General features: G+C 38.6%; 1 protein-coding gene across 2 annotated transcripts in view; it reads right to left on the reverse strand.

Moving 5' to 3' along the window:
* Positions 1-20,247, reverse strand: part of MAP3K20 (mitogen-activated protein kinase kinase kinase 20) — a 90,432-nt gene that overhangs the window by 44,663 nt on the left and 25,522 nt on the right. For both annotated transcript variants that reach the window (XM_054636021.2, XM_054636022.2), the window contains 7 exons: positions 15,975-16,062; positions 11,694-11,795; positions 10,869-10,934; positions 9,890-9,918; positions 9,635-9,772; positions 3,659-3,745; positions 105-179 (listed from right to left, as the gene is read on the reverse strand). In XM_054636021.2, the coding sequence (XP_054491996.1) occupies positions 105-179; positions 3,659-3,745; positions 9,635-9,772; positions 9,890-9,918; positions 10,869-10,934; positions 11,694-11,795; positions 15,975-16,062 (585 nt within the window). The remainder of the gene's footprint in view (positions 1-104; positions 180-3,658; positions 3,746-9,634; positions 9,773-9,889; positions 9,919-10,868; positions 10,935-11,693; positions 11,796-15,974; positions 16,063-20,247) is intronic.

Consider the following 20,247-nt stretch of genomic DNA (forward strand, 5'->3'; position numbering starts at 1 on the left):
ATGGTGTCAGCTCAGACTTGTACCCCAAAGAAATGCTAATGCACTTTGCAAAACAAGGCTGGGGTGGTGGTGGTGGTGCAGAAATCAAACACACATTTAATTACCTTTGAATCAGCATCCCAACACTGGTGCATCAGTTCTGCAAAACTTCTGGGACAACTGCTTGGAATGGTTAATCTCTAATGGAAAGAAAATGTACCAGTTACTGAAAGCATTTCCCTTTAATCTGCTACTAAGCAATTTCCTATGAGACCAATAGACTTCAAAGAACTAAAGCACATTCTTGCTTTTAAGCATAATAAAAAATGTGGAGACATATTAGAAAGAAAAATCAAAATTACTAACACTAGCAAGAAGCACAAATAATTTTTAATAGAGCTATAAGAAAGTACCGTATCAAATGCACAAATTGGGTTCCTAAAGAAAGCTCAGAGAGAAGAAGCAAAACCAAGACAAACAGCTTTTAATACTAAAACAATCATTTGTGGAGGTTACTGCATAGTATTTTAAGTTGCTTGTCAGGCATTATGTACAGCCTGCTTTAATTCCTTTCTCCCACATAAATGATCTAGCTGTACAATACTATAATCACTTTTGACACACAAATAGCTGAAATATAGATTACATTAAGTGAGTTAAAAAGAGTTAAGTGAAGCTCTACATGACACAAGAGACGCTTCATGAGCCTGTGGTCAGAAGGATTAATGAGGACATGCAGATCTCAGAAAGCACTCACAGAGCACAGTGAACTCATAAATATTTCCTAATGACTGAAGACAAGGAGTTGCTGGTTATAGCCAGGACCACTGACTACAGAGAATTAGTTTGCAGCTAGTTTGGTTTCATTTGCTGAGACTTTTAAAATAGAAGATTTTTACATTAACAGCCTGCCTCCAGACTAGAAAGCCTAAAAGCAAATCCTTTCTCACATACAAGGATACTGAAGCCTCTCCAGCTGATTGCACATGCTTTCAACATTACAACTGAAGGAGATCCCTCTGCTCTCATTAAAGCTGTTAACTGACTTCAGATGTTTCATATTATATGAATAATTTTTTTAAAGTTAGATAGAAAACCAGTTTCTCAGTGAAAGTGAGTCCAAATGTAAGAGGGGTCAAGCTGGAAAAAGGGTTCTTGTCCTCTAAGAGGCGAGAACCAGGAATTACATTCCTGTTCAGACTATCCTCTCAGGAAGACCCTTCCATCTGCCCTACTACTGCCATTTCAGAAGCAAAGCAGAGCAAGTTATATCACTCTGTACCATAACATTACTGCAGTGTGACCTGCAAAGCCTTACAAGACACAGCAGCCAAAAGTAAGAGTTAAATACTGCTCCAAAAGCATTTGAACCCTGTAAGAACTGGAAACATGAGACACAGAGGCCAGGCACTGCAGAAGTCTGATTACTAATGTCATAACTTTATGTGCAAGGGTTTCTGTGGAAGAAATACACAGAAATTTGTACAATGCACAAATAAGTTGCACTGGTGCCTAATGTCTAATTGAGTCATTGGCCTAAAAATACACTGGCTAGTCTTGCTGCAGTATTGTCTGTAACCCTCAGTGTTCCAGGAGGTGGACAATCAGTAGCAATCACCACTTGTCTCACTTGTGAGGAATGTCGTCTATATAATACGTAATATAAAGGTAGCAGGATCCAAATGTCATGTTATAATAAAGAACACATTTCTCAGTGGCAATTTATTATGAGATCATGTCTAGCCTAACCTGAACTCTCACGCTTTGCTTTTCTTAAAAAAATCTCTACCAGAATAAAAATAACACTGTGAAATTATGCATAGTGTCAAAAGAGATCCATACAGACACATTAGAATCTACTCCATTTGCTAGCCTCAGGCTTTACAAAGGGGATTTTTGCAATTATGCTTTGGCCTCAATCCCTCACTGATTTTAACAAAAGACTTGCAATCCAAAAAATGGAGGAGTGGCTCAACAGTGATCCATTCCTGTTGTGGACTGGAACCATGTAATCCCACTGATATCAACAGGCTGAACTGAGAGCAGAACCTGACCCTTACACTTGTTTTGGGACACAGAAAACTAAGAAAAGTAGCACAAGCTGACTTTTCAAGGCCTATGTTGGACATGTTACCCATGTCATGGCCAGAAAAAATTAAAAGTATGTAATGCCCTCTAAGCTCCCTCACAGCCCCCTAAGAAAAGTGGTAACAACAGGCTAGTGGTACCTGACAGACAAAGAGCTGGCTCTGAGAATGCCACCCCTTAGGTTTCTTCAGCCCTTAGTAAAATAGTCATATCTACATTTAGTTCATACTGTATTTTACGCAACTCCTTGCTCTGGAAAACTAGAGAAATGTGTGTTGTACTCTCAGACATGTTTCAGCATGTGACTGCATGTCTTTACAACATTCCACTCTTACCCCTTACATAAAACTGCGTGTGGTAGGCACAAGAGCCAAATACTGTTGATGGAAAGCTTTAAGGTTCCTCCTTCAAAATGATGTGTGAGGCTTTTCCTGGACTAGGAGAAAGAGTGTCTTTGTGCCCCCTGCTCTGATAAATGCAATAGAAGACCACATTCACAATCTTCACACTGTTAGTGTAGCATTTCCAACTAATTGGTATATCTCACTGGAATTAATCCAGTCCTCAAAAAGAAGAAAAAAAGAGAGAGGGAAAAAAACACCAACAAAAAACATTAAACTAAGAGGAGGAAACCTAACTCCTCCGTTTAACTCTGAAGCATTTTGAGAAACAGTTTATGTAGATAATAGAAATCTGTATTGTACAGCCGGTGCCTCGCCATTGTAATGTTTCCCAAGCTTCCGCTGTGTCTAGATAGAGGAGGTTTCATCTTTGTGGAGGATTTCCATGCTTGTCTGTGTGTGGTACAGTCACAACTTTAAATGTTTTTTAAATGTAGTTACTCTCTTTGATATCAAGGGACTATGTGTTCAGATATACGCTCACATGTCCAACTAACTGAAAGCCTCAATTTGTGAGGAGAAGAAAAGCGAGGCTGGGGACACTGTACAAACGGTGTTTACACCACTGAAGTGCTTTTGAAATGGAAAGACTCTGCATGAGGAGGCTTGCAGCTATGCCACAGCCTTGCCGATACCAGTGAGGAGCTCATCTTCAATGTAGTGTTGAACGTAGGTGGCAAAACTGTAATTTCTCTCTTTTTTTAAAACTATTTTTTCTTCTTTTATTTTTGAAATTTTCATCTAAGCGGCAGTTTCTTGTACTATAGTGACTCCTGCTGGGAGAGTTAAGTTGAAGTAGCTGAAGGTCTCTTACAGATATATCAACTCCCGGCCAGTAAAAAGATGTCCTAAACGCAGGAGATGGAGTTAAACTGTTCCCCTACCTTGGACGCAATGGCTTCTTTCATCACTAAGAACAAACCCCTAGGTTTTACAATTGAGACTGAGAAACTAGTACAGTACTTGTACAATTTTTGATCTACAGCATCACGACGTGAAGCTGCAACAATTAGATGTAAAGGGTCCATTCATGAGGAATAACATCACTTTGACCCTTTGTGTTAGCTCCTACTGCTAATCTTTCCATACGCGTGAACTTACTTTCAATTTGAAGAAGATGAAAAAGTCTTTTGCAAAACCCCAATACTGTTTTCTGATCTATGTACCTGAATGTAGAAACGTAGTCTTACCTCGTTTTTTTCCACTACAAGCCAAGCTACTTGTAATCCTTCCAAGCCTTTAAAGGGGACCTCCCTTGTTAGCATCTCCCAGAGAACCTGGAAGAGAAAAAAAGAAAAGAATTTTTATTTCTGTACTTTGTATTTTAAATACATTATTAAACCTTGATACAGCACTATTCTGTATCCAATTACCAGGCAACCAGTTTTCATTTGCAGGAACTTGGACCAGTGTTTGTGTGCAAGATCCTCTCACAAAATTAATTTGAATGTTTCTGCTTTTTCCTCTACAGAAAAGCTAAGATGAAAAACTGGGTTGCTTTTTTACTATCTTTGTACACTATAAAGTTCACATTTGGCAACTGGGTCTTGGGAAGACAAGCTCTTCCTCTCCTTCTCAGCTCCAACTAGACATTGCTTTGCAGTAATTTTTCATTTAAAAATATTTCTATGCAACTGCGACCAGTGAATATGATCCAAAAGGTATTTAGCTCCTTTGATATGCCTATAAAAATACAATTTTGCAATCAAAACTGTAATTATTCATCTCCAAGTATGTGATCATATTAAACTAAGCAATATACAGCATATAAAAAATTACTCACTTCTCCTTGAGTTTTTATAGACATACTGTCCTTAGCTAGAGAAAGATCTCCTAGTTTTGCATGCTTTTAGCCTTTTGATAACACAGTACCAAGAATCTAAGCTACTCTGTAGAAAAGAGTTTGGCATCATCAAAAAGGCTTCAAGTCAATGAATCCAACTTGTTTTTCTGCCATTGGGACAACATATTGGAATTCAACCAAATTAATAGCACTTTGTACCTTCACTTGTTTATGTCCCCCTTTTTTTTTTAAGCAGAACTTTCATATACACATCTTGTTGCAAATATCTGCAACCTTTTTCTTCTGCTCATATATCAAGTATAACAACAACAACAAAGAATCTTTAATGCAGGATTTGCCAAAATGCATTAAGATCCTTATACAAGTCTCTATATCCTCAGTGTTTGGGTTAGTGCCCAGGTTTACTCCAGCTGCATCATTTTGAATGGATTGTGGACAGCTATGAAGATAATGAAAAAGCAAATGGAATAATATTGACAGATGGAGGTCAAGCAAAAAAATGCATTGAAGCAGAGTTGGGCCTTTAATCAAGTGAACAGGGTACTCCAACAATAGACCTATTTGAATAATTCTGCTTGAGTCAGAAGACTGATTAGTAAAGGTAAGAGTATCTTGGAAAAATAAGAACAGTTTTTCTGAGAATAAGAAATATATGGGGAGAACTATCACAGACCTATTCAATTATCCTGTTAGCCTCAGTTCAATCCTTTCAGAAGAAAAAACAGGCACCTCAATTGTAACTCAAATTATCACCTCTCTACTGGTAGAGAAGGAAATTTAATTGTGAGAGAAGGAAAAAAAAATTACCAGTCCCATGTACTTCAGACAAAAAGAAGTGTATAAAACAGTCAGTTTAAAACAAAGGTTCTGGACCAAATCAAACATGTGGCTGAGCAGCCTTGCAGAACAACCTTATCTGTTGGGACTGTACCATGACATTACAGAGGAAAAAACTCAAGTTTGCACATCAGATAGAGCAGTATCTAAATAACCTTCCAGTAAAGAACATAATGAAATACATGTTAAATGTCTTCAAGAGCCTTGAGCTGGAAAACTGCTGTGCTATCTTTCTTTCAGAAGACTGTAAATTTTAAGAGCTGTCTTGTTTCATTCATGCACATATGGTTGTGCAGAACATTTTGCACCGAATTCCTTTATCATGACACCTTTAGTGTTTATTTCCACTGCCCCAACAGATCACTGCCTCCCTAAACCAACAGTGCTAGCTAAAAACTCGTCCCAGACTGCACATAGTTGAAGAGAAAAACAGCAATTTGACACAACAGGAAGGATTTTTCTTGATGCCTTCATTTTACTAATAAATGAAAGTAAAAGATACGAAAGTGGGATGTTGGAAACCCTTGCATTTACTTACACAGGTTTAGAAAATATTTTAAGAACAATGCAATTTTCATATTCAGGCCAAATGTGCAGAGAAAGCCTTTCCTTCCAACAGTGATGTGTGTCTATGCTCAGTTTTACAGGAGTTTCAAACCCTTCTCATGGACTAGCTACCCTGAATCATCAGCTAAGGTGAATGACTGCATCAGCAGTCTTTTAAAAAGCAGCAAATGGGTACTGTCTGCATTTTCACTTGCCTCTTCCTCTCCCCAGGGTGATTCAGCAGCAGACAAGGACCTCAGCCTAACTTACCCCAGCCTCTTCATTGTGAGGTACACTCTGTTCATTTTCAGAACTGGCTCCCCAGCTCACTTCATATGGAAATTATTTTATCTTTCCTTTCTGGTCTATAATCTAATTGAGACTGACGTGGTTCACTTTCCCTCCCACATGTAATGGTGAGGATCACCTCCTTTCCCAATCTCTGTGATGATGGACAGCACGTGCTTACAGAGAAAACAGCCAAGCTAGAAACAATGATGAAAAACAAAGCAAAGCCATTTAATATAGTGCAGTAAGCTGCAGCCTCTGAAGATGCTGGACTCATCTTTGCATATAGAGGAAGAGAAAGGAGAGATAAATGGATGAATGTTCACCCTATACACAAACCTGACTATAAGAAATAGGTGGTCTTCAGAAAAAGCTCAAACATTTACTTCTGTCAGCTCAGCTGTGCATTTCAATTCCTATCCTCTCAATTATGTGACAACAACCCAAAGGAAAAACTAAATCCACAACACCTCTACCCCATACCCTGTCTCCACACTGGTGCAAAGCCAACAAAGATTCAAAATGCCATGTGGATAGGAGAACATCCAAGTAGTAATCTGAGGAAAAGAAAACACTCTGAACACCTTCACTGAAAAAAACTATGCTTTGTCTGTGAACTGTTCACAGACAATGGTCAGGAGCCACAGTTAGCAGAGGTACAGCAAAAGCATTAGCATTGCACTCACAGAGGTACTGCCCTTAGGCATGAAAATTAGGTCTGTCTTCTCTGCATTGATCCAACCGCAGTTAAAGATCGCATCATTCTTTTCAAAAAGAGTAAGGGATAACCCCTGGAGCTGGCCAACATTCCCTCTATAAATAACATATGTTCTCATAACTAAAGCAGTGTTTGAACAGCTGCTACATTTAATGGCAGTCTCTAGGCCACCAATAGCCAATTAATGGTTTTACTTATTTGTTCTTGTAAGTGATAAAATAATCCAACTACATCGGATAAGCTTTCTGCGATTAAATACATTTATACTGATACACAAACACACACTGTGGTGCACTACAAACAGCTCTGCCAGGATAATATATTCTGAGCATATGTCTTCATGATTTTGAACAGCTTTTAGAGTGACACTGTCATTCCACATACACTTTCCTATCTGGCAGAGACAGCAAGGAATGACAGAGATGGCAAGGAATAATTCTTGAGCAGCACACAGTGACATAGAAGTCAGTTTCAGGGTTGATCACTTGTAACACTTGGTTTTAGTTGTTTAGAGTAGACTTGGAAATGGATCAGAAAGGGGAACTAAAGCATGGCTGAAGGAAAGTGTAAGATCTCTCTTTGTGTGGTAATAAATTCTCCTTGAAAATTTAGCTTTAGCATTTCATGACAGTATTATAAATTATTGACTATGTATCTCAGAGAATGCATAGGCCTGTTTAACCATCCATGAAGGGCAGGACAAGCTAATCTAAACATTACCTATAAACATGCATACAACTGTTCACAAAAAGGAAAATTCATTTCAGCTGAGAAGCAGCTCAGACCTATGAGGCTGGAGAAAGACTTCAACACTTCATGGAAAAGAGCTCTCGCACAGCTTAAGCAGAACATTTAAAATCACAGATGGGTTTGAAGAAAGAAAAGACTGTCAGATAAAAAAATAAAAGAAAGGAAATTAAAGAAAACCATGGGAAAGATGACAAATATTGCAAATGAAATATCTATTCCTAGCATCTTACTAGTTTACATTTGAAAGGATTCTGTTCTTTGTTAAGAGGACTTTAACTGAAGTAAAGCAGATTTGTCTCTCTAGCACAAAAGCTGCTGGCAAGTGTTATGCTTCAAAAAGAGATTCTTTACATTTTGTTTTTATAGATGATAATAACTTAAAGAGACAAAAACACCCTTTCTCAGATTTCTTGTTTTCAGACCCCTAGCTACTACTCTGGTAGTTATAACACTTATTATAGCGAGATTCCAACTTTCAATGTTATATTCAGGCCATTTCTTGCTGGTATAACCCCCTAATATCAGTTATTTCAGAAACAGAGAACTTGGGCCACTGCCATTCTTCATTTCTACCCATCTATCTCCTCTGAAAACAATGCTGTTCCAAGACTAGAGGTATAAAAAGAATAATTACTTCTAAGTGCTTATGAATTCATAAGCTTCTACCCACAGTAGAACACATCAATTTAAAAATAATGTATTAAAAAATTGTGGGTCATTACTAGACATTCTAAAGTAGCACTACACAGCCATAACAATGCTAAAATATTCTGGTAACACGGAACTGTTTTCATAACGAGGATAGTTCAGTTTTACCTCCAAGCACAGAACTGTCAAAGGAACCTGACTTTTTCAATGAGGTCAAATAAACTTTTCACAACACACTGTTCCCAAGGCACTGTTAATACCTAATAAGATACTAAACAATTTCTTACCTTCTCCCACTTTGAAAACATTACTAAAGTCAATTCAAACTAGCATGACTATGTGAGAAGTTTGAACTATAATACCATGTTTGGAATTTTTCCTCCAACACTGTTGTTCTGTTTTGAAACTGGAATGTTTCCCTTCTGTGGACAATATGTGATTGCTTCCAGTAACAGTTTACATTAATATTTATATTTGTTAGCTTATGTTCTCTTGCTCTTTGTGACCTAGTTCAGTTAAGCAAGCAAGGATTTTGAATCTGACCATATAGGATCCTTGCAAACTTTCAAACTTTCACTGATAAGTGACATCACATCATGTCTCAAAAACTTTTCTCACTATAAACAACTGTTTGGCAAAAAGTTTAAGTCACTCTCCACTGAGACATCAGCTTAGCTATGTACAGCCATAGGTGCTAGCTTAAAATCACAGTGCCTCCCTCACATCTACCTCCTCCCATTCTTCAAAGAGAAAGAGACAATATTTGGCAGGTAGTGAAGAATTTCTCATTCTGCCACCCACTGTTGAATCCAAACAGAAAAATGGTTAATGCACCAATATGCATAGAAACTACAGCCCCTCTTCCTTTCCTTTTCCCCCAAATACTCTTTACTGTCCTCTGCCAGAGGAAGGCTATGGGGTTAGGCACACAACTGATGTGACCAGTAGGGCTATTTCTAGCCTACTTTGTATTGCAGAGCAAAACTAAATTAGAGTTTAACTGTTGACAGAGTAAAGTAATTCACATTACTGAATCTGAAAACCTGATACTCTTATGAACTATAACTGATTCCTCACCCTTCAGCAAAGCAGTGCTGGGCTTCTGTATTTTCAGATGGGGTCTATTCTCACAGATAGTGATAGCAGTCTTTTAAACAATTGAGCATAGAGGAGTTGCTTTTTAATAAAAATCAGTGACACTCTATTTTGGGGAAAGTGGAATGCTAATGTTACCCCCCATTACAAGACAAGCTTTTTCTCTTTAGTTCCACAAAAAAAGCCCCACAAGCAGAGATTCATGATGCTTTCAGTAGCTCCTGAAAGCCTTTGGACATATGCTGAATAATTGTGGCACTTCCTACACTAGCATGCTGCTAATCTAATGAGATCCTACCAAACATGCAAGATACTATGTTCTTCCTATCATTTTCAAGCATATAATTATAAATTATGGGTCAGTCATAGAAGGAACTGTGACAATTGTTGTTGTTCTTATTTAGAATTGCTGCAGTTGCAGCACATGAGTTCTGTCTCACTGACAAACTGCCACAATGCACAGTGAGATGAGGCACTCACCACTCCGTACGAGTATGTGTCACATGTTTCAGACACTGGAAGACTCTGAATAACTTCTGGGGCCATCCATGGGAAAGTGCCCACTAATGACATGTGTGTTGTATGGGAGTGGAATCTTGAGGCACCAAAATCACAGATCTGGCAAAAATAAATAAAATATTAAACTGGTATTGTGAGTATTGACCTCATTCATCAGACATAGAAAGATCCAGTCAAGCAGCAGCATCTCTCAACAAATAATTAAAGTGTTCATACCTTTAACACACCATCAGCAGCTATAACAACTGAAAATGAAAAAACAAAAGGTTACAAGAATGCAAAAAGCAAGTCCAATACATTTTTACAGCAAAATACTTCATTTTTCAATAAGACAAATGACCCTAAGGTGAGCCAGCATGTGAATGTGCACACCCGTCCTGGTTTCATTGGGAAGCTGACAGAACACCTGCTGAATAAGCCTCTGAACAAATGCAAAACCTTTCAGGCCCTACTGAGTTAAAAGACAGCAACACAGATGAACTTCATTCTCCCCAGTACAGTTAGGTTTAACAAGAAACTCTCTGGAAGAGTCACTAATAAAAAAGAGAAAACCTACAACCGAGGTGAGACCTACATGTTTCTTGACTATTATACATCATTGAAATCTGTGCCTCTCCTATCCCATCACTAGTGGTAGAAGTTTCATCTAAAAGGCAATGTTCAGCAAATTTCAGAAATTACTGTCAACTGCTAAGTACAGACTCCACACTGAATGTGTATGACTCAAAAGCTTGAATATCTGTCAAACCTCAAAAAAAGCCACAACAAAGACATGATTTTCTGATAAGAAATAATAAGCCTTATCCAGTCTATTGTGTCTTGTTGAGTGTCTGGTGTCTGCCAGCCTTTCCTGGTACTCAACCTTTCCAAATAGAAAAAAGAAGTAAGGAGTGCCCAGGCAGTATCTGAAAGCTTCATCAGCTTTCTTGGCCAATCATGACCAGCAAGACACAAGTTGAAAGAGTCCTCCACAGTGCTCTAGATGATGCCAGGTCTGTAATGAACTTCAGACAGGCTCAGGATGGGGAGGAGGGAACAAGACAACAACTTTTCTATGCCTCAACAAGTGCAGCTTTGATGACAACCATGGCATTAGTTAGGCATTCTGCTTGTTCACAAAACTCAGGCACAGATTTAAATGCCACATTAATGGGTAACAGTAAATGTAGATCGTTTCAGAGTATTGCTACTTTACCATTCCTGGACTTCAGGTCCCTGTGGATAACTTTGACTGGAGCTTCCATGTGTAAATAGTGCATTCCTACAGAAAACAAAGGAACAATCTAGTTAGACAGGCTGAGCAGGGCCATCCCGTTTCTGCAGTCATGATTCCTGGTTCCCACTAGTTGTACTCATTACAAGTTGCCATACCTGTGTGCCATACTGACGTGCTGAAGGAGAAGCTTCCCACAATCTACTTTGAGTAAAAAGCACTAACCAAAGCTCACTTATCTCTCAAAGCATCTATCTGGATATGCTAATGGTTTTTAATATCATATGTAGTTATTTTCTCTAACTATATAGTTAAGGAGGTGTCTACACAATTAAGCCAGATATGAATTTACTTTTTTTTCATTAGTTTACACTAATTCTTGTGTGGTCAGTCACAGAGAACACAAAGGATGGATCAGCTTATTCTACATTATTATATGAAGAGTTTCAGTATGTTTGCTGAGAGTAAGTCCTTAGCTTCCTTAAATGCCCCAAATCAAATCAAATGTAAGGGCAATTATGCACTTTACCTCATAATTACACTACATCAGCAAATTATCCTCTTGGGACTTAGGGGCACACCAGAACTGGCTCACAGAAGCCATTTTTACTCCAGAATATTTTTGGATTCATAATAAACAAGGAACATATTGAAAAGAACAGTGAATGGGTTTTGCTTTTTTCATTTATATATGTTTGACTGGTTTTCTTACCATCTCAATAAGGAAAACTAGGAAAGCTTTCCTGACTAAGGAAGCTGTACATTTGCTGGCTGTGTAGGGCAGTATATGCTACTCTTCTTGCTTACCTTTAGCTATGTCAGTGGCCCAGGTCATGATATGATCCATATCCATCTCTTCACTTTTGTTACTATTAATGTAATCAAACAGTGAGCCAGCAGAAGCATACTCTGTTTAAAAAAAAAACCAAACAAACCAAGATACATAAAAACATTGCACCTAACTTGAAAGACATAATAGAAACTCTGCCAGTTCCAGAAAGCAGTCCTCTGGCTTAATGACAAAGAATTTGGGTTCAACAGCCTAATACTATTACCAGTAGAGTAAGAGAGTTTATCTGATTATCCCAATGCAGACATAAGCTACAACTAACAAAAAATGAAAAAAAACCATTCATATAGAAAATCATATAGAAAAACAGGCATTAAAATGAAAAGGCATTAGAAAGGTCCAGCATCAAGAAAGATCAGGCAAAGCAGTTCAAATTCCAGAGTAAAAGGCTGTGCAAGCTCCTTGGTCAGGACAAGCAGATGTTTCTCCTTATTTCCCATAACTATACCTACAGAATCCCACAGCAGAATTCTGGGGTACAAACAAGGGCATTTGGGGCCCACTGGTGTTTGGAACTGTGGCAGATGGAATCCAGTCTGACTGTCAGAGTTGTGGGGCTTTAAGCAGGAAAAACAAGTTAGTCAGCCCTACACATATTTAGGTGTGAAACTGGAGACAACTCAAATCTCTACAGTACCACTTTCATATAAACTAAAATTCTTACTTTTTTAAACAGTGAATTAACCACATTTAATCAAAGAACAATTAACAGATGAGTTTGGTGGTATTAGATTCATTTTATTGTTTCCAAAATCAGAGGATACTCCCCACTGTAAGCAGTACTGTGTATAAATTATGCCCCATATCAAAACGTAATTTTTTATTTATTTTTTTAAAGTAAAGCCACATGCTAAATATATAAAATTTTGTTACAAAGAAAGAGTTTGCAAATAGAAAGTTTCCTATTTCCCCATGGAGAAACAAAACAGCAGATCAAATAATTTGTTCATGAAAAAACAGAAGCATGAAAACAGAAGGCTAACCCTGTGATAAGCAGGACAGATTTTCTTGTGCTGCAGGTCATCTACAGCAGTTTAAAGCCTGTAGCTCTTCTGCTCAGTATTTATTAATATGAAATATTAATAGGAATAAGTTTTATCTTATTTAGAATTTGTTTCACCAAAAACACAACAGGAGGTTTGTAAGATGAAACAGCTGATACATTTTCTTTTATCTGTTTGCAGTGACAGGGCAGGCAGATGCCACCCAGTGTAGGGGGATACAAGGAGCAACTTAAGCCTTTTGTCCCTCTCTCCCAAGGCTATTCAATGTGCTTCTCAGGCAGAATTTAGAACCTATTTAGAAGACTCAAAATCTTCATTTTATTTCAAAGCAGCCACAAAATCATTGCTTTTAAGAATACATCAAATGTATCTGATTTTTTTTAATAACAATATTAATCAATGATTGATACATGATAGTGTAAATGCATACAAAAATTTCCATTGTTCCTAACCAAAAAAAACCCAAAAAACACTGGGAGATCACTGCGTGGGGAAAGAAACTGAGACCAAACTGAATCTGCAGCCTAGAATGTGGCAGGTCAGATGGGAAGACTCCAGTGCTAAATGAAAGAGGGAGAAAATAGCAAGTCCTGTGAAAGTAAACACTCAAGTGGCAAGTTAGCTTTGGATCCCTGCTGTACAACCTCCCACTGAAAGGACAGACATACTGCTTCTGATGTCACCAACAGAGGAGTAAGCTGCTGACCCGCACATTTCCACAATTAAAACAGAAGCTTTTTTTACCCATGATGTCATCATCTGTCTTATAAATGGATTCTTCAGGAACAGGTTGCCTGCATGCTTTGCATGCCTTTACAATGCATAATTGGATCCATCAGGGTCAGGGGACAGCTCAGCTCCTTCAGCCCTTTGCCACTTTGTGTGAACAGAGGCAAGGAAGCTTCAATCAACAAAGCCCCACTGTTAGTATTTCTTCCATATACTTACTGTGCCACAGATATTTACTAGGAGCTTGTGGATTTGGAAAGCCTATTGCAGGGACAATGTTTTGCAAATAATGAAAAAGAAATATTTGCTTTAGAAAGAAAAGCTCTGATTGCATTACTGGGCCCACCCCGTGATGCTGTGGCAGACATATGGTTCTGTGCATTGGGGGCACAAGCTCTGAGAACTTTTTGGGATGAGGCAGCTGTGGCCAAAAGCCATATCTGAAAGCTACATATTGAGACTGCTGCTGACAGAGATGGCCACTAACATCTAGAATGATGGGATCCATGACAGCAGCTCACCAGGCAGCAGGATGAGCTGGAACACTGACATACATCCTAGGAGGAAAACATTTTTTTAACTCCAGCTGTAGCCCTTCTCAGAGAACTCTTTAACAATCCTACATGAGACATTAGATGCAGTTAATGCTCAGTACATGCCAGTACTTGGCTGAATGCTCTCATCTCCGTCACTCTGAAGAAACATTAATTTCTCAGGATTTCTTCTTATTTGGGATTTTCTCTCTCAAGAAACAAATCTCTAACTAAACACAGGATTGTCTGCAACACTGAGGGCCATCCAGAAAAACCACAAAGTGAAAATCCCTCTAAAAGACATTTGAAGTGTAAGCAACATTTCTTTTATCAGTAACCATTCTCTCATTTGAAAATGGTGTGGGGAAAGGGAGCCTTGCCTCCATTCCAATCCACAGGACTCCAGTCTCCTCAGAAGTTGCACAGAGAATCAACAGTTTGTTAAAAAATCCCCAAACCTCTTTCTTTTTCAACCAGGTGTGATCAGAGTTCCCTGTGGACCAAAGCTGTTGAACTACACACTGTAGTCTCTATCTCACAGGCAGTTAAAGAGTCCCCATTCTCAACAGCACAGTGAATTACTTTAGTTGCTGTCTGTCCTGTGACTGGTAAGCAGGTCATACGTCCTCCAAACACTGATCTTTGGTGCGATCAAGCTGAGGTCTTCTGATCTGGACATCATCCCAGGTCATGGATTACACCTCACCTTTACTACTCTGCTCGCTGGTTTACACTTATATTAAAAAGGATAGTAAAATTACATTGTTTGATTTATTAGCTTTCTATTAATTTTATTGTTTCCAGAAGGGATTCAAATTCCTGTCTGTATGACATCATCAGTGCATTTCTAAGTGGTGCAGACTGTGGTCACTCCATGCACCTCTGGAATGCTGTCTGCCACACCATGACCTCCAGTAGGCTGATACTCCTGGAGTAAGCAAAGCTCCCCACGCCCTGAAACATGCTGCATTTCAGATTACACTGTCACCTGCTGTGATAAGCAGAAGTCTAAGAGGCAGGTCGAAATAACTGAATTTTCACAAGTTCTGACCACCAATCAACAAAAACCTGACCAGCAGTGACTCAAATTGGTGTTAGATTGTGCCACATGCAAAAGACTACTCTTCACACTGAGCTTTGAAAGTTACAGACACGCCAAAACATGCCTCCTAATCCACACTTTTATGAGTTTTATCTCTCCAAACATTTGTTTGAGCAGTTGGGAAATTGCTTTCGGTTTACTTTCTACTCCTATCTTATGTAGTTTGTGCCATACAGAAAAGGGAGAAAATTCTTTATCTGGACCATCTCCCAAGATAAGAGCAGGAAGCTTAAAACGGTGACAGAAAAAAAACAACCACCAACAAAATACCCCGACAATACCACAAAAAGCAACTTCTGCATAATTCTAGGAATATCAAAACAAACAAAACCTAGTTTTCCATGTACAAAGGGAGTTGTCTTACAATGCCTTATTAACCCTTGACTCTATTTCAAACTCTTCCCACTGTGAACCTCACAATGCAAATTCTCCTACTTTTAGTGCAGGCAGAACTCATGGGGCGGTTTTGCTCTGAGCAGACACCCAGCCCACCTTCCCTCCAGAACAGAACCAGCCAGAACTTCATACCATGGAAACCTCTACTTTTGTGACACACCAATTAGAATGGGAAAGCAATTCTCCAAACAGGGTACAAGAGCACAGTGAAAGGTACTGTTAAAGGAGTCCTGTATTTGTGCACTAAGAACACCCTAGGCCTCACCTGCCTCATGCTGCCTCCAGCTATGCTCCCAGCCTGGTTCCCACCTCTAGCACTCCCAATTACATTGAGGCAGGTAGTGCCAAGCACTCTTAACATTTAAAAAAGACCAGAACAATTAGCAAAACACTGCAATTGAGGTAACACTGAAGATAACCTTGTAACATTGTAGCTTTACAGAGTCGAGAAAAAGGTCAGACAAAAATCCTTACCTGTAACAATGCCATAATTTGGAGGTTCAATGACAGCTCCATAGAACTGAATGATGTTTTTGTGACTGAGCACACTGAGTATTTCTGCCTGTTGAAAACAAACAAATAAACAAACAAGTTAGACAATTCAGAATGGGTCATTTATCATAATAACTTATTTCATACGCCACTGGGTATACACACATACAGCATATAATATACATATATATATATATATATCTAAGCACACACGTATCTAGGAAAGACTGCTCACAAATCCTTGGCATTTGAAAACCTAGTGAGAGTTCGGCAGACGAATGCTTTGTATGTTTGGGGGGGGTGGGAAGGTGGGAAAAATAAATTTGAGACTATTCTTTCATGGCTAAGGCACTGATGTAGGAAGTTAAGTCTTTGGAAAAATTGAAGATCTTGGAAAACTTTGTTGCAAGAAAGATCTGGGATTTTTGGCAGAGCAGCAGCAGTCCAATCCAGAATTTGTGTTTATGCACAAAGTACCATGGGTTCAGCGAGTCCAGCACTCCAGGCTGTTACAGCATTCCATGCACACATAGCTCCATCCAATGTTTACTGGAAATGTGGAATTTCTAGGCATGCGCTGTGGAGTCTGATTAAATACACAGAGCAAGCATGCTTGAGATTGCCAAATACCCAGCAAAGCAGTTTAAACTGCTCCTCAAAGCAGACTACAGATGTTTGGCAATTCTGGAAAGATGTACAAAACCTTCAAATTCCACTTGAAGAATGCTGCTGGGTTTGAGCAAGAGACTGCGAGACAATGAGACTGTATTCACAGAAATTAACACATATAAGCCCTGTAGCTTTTGAGAAAAAAGGTCAGGTATTTCTGGGAAGGTGTCTCAACAGTTTCACCTCTGCAGTGTATCAAAACAAATATATAACAGATTTTAGACACATGTTTTTATACAAATATAGATATTATGCAAATACAGATATGTACTACTTTATATTTTTCTTCACAGTAATGCTTTAAGATTATGAGATTATGTTAACTCTGTGCCAGGCAAGAGCATCTAACAAAAATAAGATCACAATTAATGCCTCAGAACTTATCAAGAGTATCTGACAGATCCCTTCACAGATCCCTTGACTTGCAGCAGGAGTGTTGCTGTTTGCCCACAGGTGAGTCTTCACACATGTTCTCAGAAAGCTGCCAATTAATTTCTTTTGTAGATTTGTAGGTAAGTCAGTCTGCAGTATGATTTGCTGAAAACAGCATACATTTTAAAAGTTAATTTTCTGGTATTGTGAAAAAAGATTACTCACTTGATGGTAATACTGTTTTTCTCGCTGAGCAGGCTAAGCAGCATGAAGAGTTAGTGTAACCCAAGTTAAGTTCAAAGCTATGGTTAAGATTTAATTGCATATGTGTAAATATCTGAGCATTAGCTAAAGGTCTTCAAAACTGTGTTGAAGTTACTAAAAAAAGTCTTTAAGCAACAACAACAGCAAAAAACTGAGTCATCTAATGCCTTTATCTGTAATTATGCACATAAGCACATGTATCATGGTACCATCTATAAAACATAGGCCAAACAAATATTGGTTTGCTATAGCTCTAAATTTATTAGAATAATAGTAGCTGATGTACTATGGGTTTCTGCATAAAAACTGCTATAGTCTTCCTATTTTCAGTTAATCCAAAAGGCCACAAAGTAATTTAAATGGCAGATATCTAAGCAAATGTGGAAAGATTGGCCTGCAGGTAAACAGCAACGCTCAAGACTCAGCCAGTCAAGGGATCTGCCAGAAGGAGCTCTGCCCTACAACTGCAGCCCCACCAATCTCCCAAGACAAGGAACTCCTGCAGCAGCAGAAGCAGGACTTGTACCTCCAACCTCCTTCCCCCTAGGCTGGAGGATGCAGGTGACCACTGAGTTGTTCAAATCTCCATATCAGAAACTTTTGTATTATCTTTGTATATTCCTTAGGAAATATTCAATTGGGCATTCAATTCTCTAATTCCTACCAGCATTACTGCCAGATTACCAGGAGACCTCACTCTCCTTGACTGCCTAGCTGAATGTTCTGGTATGGGACAGGAATAATACAAACAGTTACAAAAACTATCTAAACCACCTTTTCCTTAACACCTTGGTAGAAGGAATGGAATAAAACCATCTTCTTGTGAAGTACTCAAAACACACCATGTCTTCAAAGCTATGAGCACACCATCTGCTGTGGTGTTTACAACACAAGTACTTCAATAGGTCATTAGAATTAAATTGATGGGTCTCATATTCAATTTTCTAATAGCATAATATATTTAGGTCCTGGCTATAAAACAAGTACTTGGTGAATCTTTTCAGAGAATGATTAAAAATGCCCTGTGATTAACAAAGTTCCATAGCTCCCTATCCCACCACAACTATGTGCAGAATGCAGTGACTGTTCTCCATCTCATACAAGATGCTGCTGGATCCAGTAAAAGTCCATCAGAGTCAGTGGACAACAGGAGGGGCTGCACTGCAGCAAACCCCAGACCAACCAATCACCCAGTGCTACCATGACAGGGACTGCAATCAAAATATGAGTATCAGGCCAAGAAGATGAGTACTTCACTGCAACAGGCACAGACACACGGTGCTTTTATCACTTGGAAATGCAATAAAATATTTTTAAGGCTATCTTATTTATGTTATATACACAAAGATCACATTGCAGAACTACAAAAAAATGTTGTATCAACCACAGCTAATACCATCACCTTCACACTGATGTTCATACTCTAATCTGGGATTTAACAGATACCAAAGCAAGCTTCCATCTAAGAAATCCAGAGAAGCACCTTCTAATTGCCCACAGATATGACAATGAAGAATTGTGGGGTAAAAAAATTTCTAACTTTTCCTAAGGACCATTATATCACAAAGAAATCCTCTCTAAATACTTTTAATCACTATGCTGTTGTTCGCACTAGCGATTCTAGACTATTCCTTTCATGTTTTGTTCTCTTCTGTTGCTGTGATCAGCTGTGAACTGTATTAGCCAATTTAGACTCTTATTCCTTACAGTGAGAACCACATGCAAGCCAGTCCATATCTTTGAAGCTTTTGTACTGTCTTTGACAAGAAGGTGCCGTATTTCAATGAAAATTACTTTCAGATAGCAAATTACAAAGTGGTGGTTAAAGACTGGTATTTCAAAGGTCTCTTAGACACTAACAAGAATATTTAGAATCACCTTTAAGCATCAAAACTGTACTTTAATCCAAAATTCCTAAATGCTTGGAAGAAAATTCTGTCATGCATCTACCTATCTACAAGCTGTTGAAGAAGTCAGCCCTTGCTGGCTTGGGCATGACTCTCTTCCCTCAGTAAAGCTGCTATCTATCTTATGCAAGCTAAATGAGCACCAATTCCTAAATAGTGATGACAAGCAACAAGTATTCAACTACTTCATTGCATTAGTTTTTTGTGTGAAAGACAGAATTTTTTTTAAGGTTGGATTGAAGCAGAACTAGTGGAGTTCAGCTGAATGAAAGACATCCAAACACATTAATACAAACTCCCTGGACATAGCATAGAGACACAGACACACAAGGTAACTGCAGCAGAGTTGAATATTATGCTTAGTACCATGATAAACTTAGTAACAGCCTGTTGCTGACCATCAAACTATGCTAAAATTGTTCATACTGCACTTATATCACAGGTATGGATGAAATTATGTCCCTCTCTTGAGTCCTGCTGAAGGGATTACAGACTACACACCATTTCTTGAAGGCAAAGGGATTCAGATTTCTAAACAAACCTAATCCACTGCTTACATAATTCAAATACCACAAAATTCAAGGTCAGAACAAATTACATTGAAAACTTTTTCATTTAATTCTCACTTACTGGCTTACTGTAAATCAAGTCAATTCATAAAACAATCACAATGTAAGAGTTTGTAATTCAGGTAATCCCTAAGTGTACAAACAGTGTAATTGTGTCCTCTGAACCATGGTATGGATCACAGTGTTTAACAGGTAATTTGGTTTTATGCCTGTTTAATCTCTACTTACTGACATATGTGAAAATGACAGTTACATCATCTAAGACTGACATTACCCTAGAGCTGCTTGTAGACCCACTTGTACTGCTCTTAACCTTGTAGTACAAACAACCATGCATGAATAACCATACTTCAGGTGCTTCAGCAGGTAAAAACAAGGTCCTCCTCCAGGTCTTGTCTGTGTTCAGCAATAGCTGCACAGAAATCACAGCCACAAATTCTAACCACAGCCAGCAGCAGATGAGGGGACAAAGCA

Source organism: Agelaius phoeniceus, chromosome 7, assembly GCF_051311805.1.
Source record: "Agelaius phoeniceus isolate bAgePho1 chromosome 7, bAgePho1.hap1, whole genome shotgun sequence".
Classification (NCBI taxonomy): Eukaryota; Metazoa; Chordata; class Aves; order Passeriformes; family Icteridae; genus Agelaius; species Agelaius phoeniceus.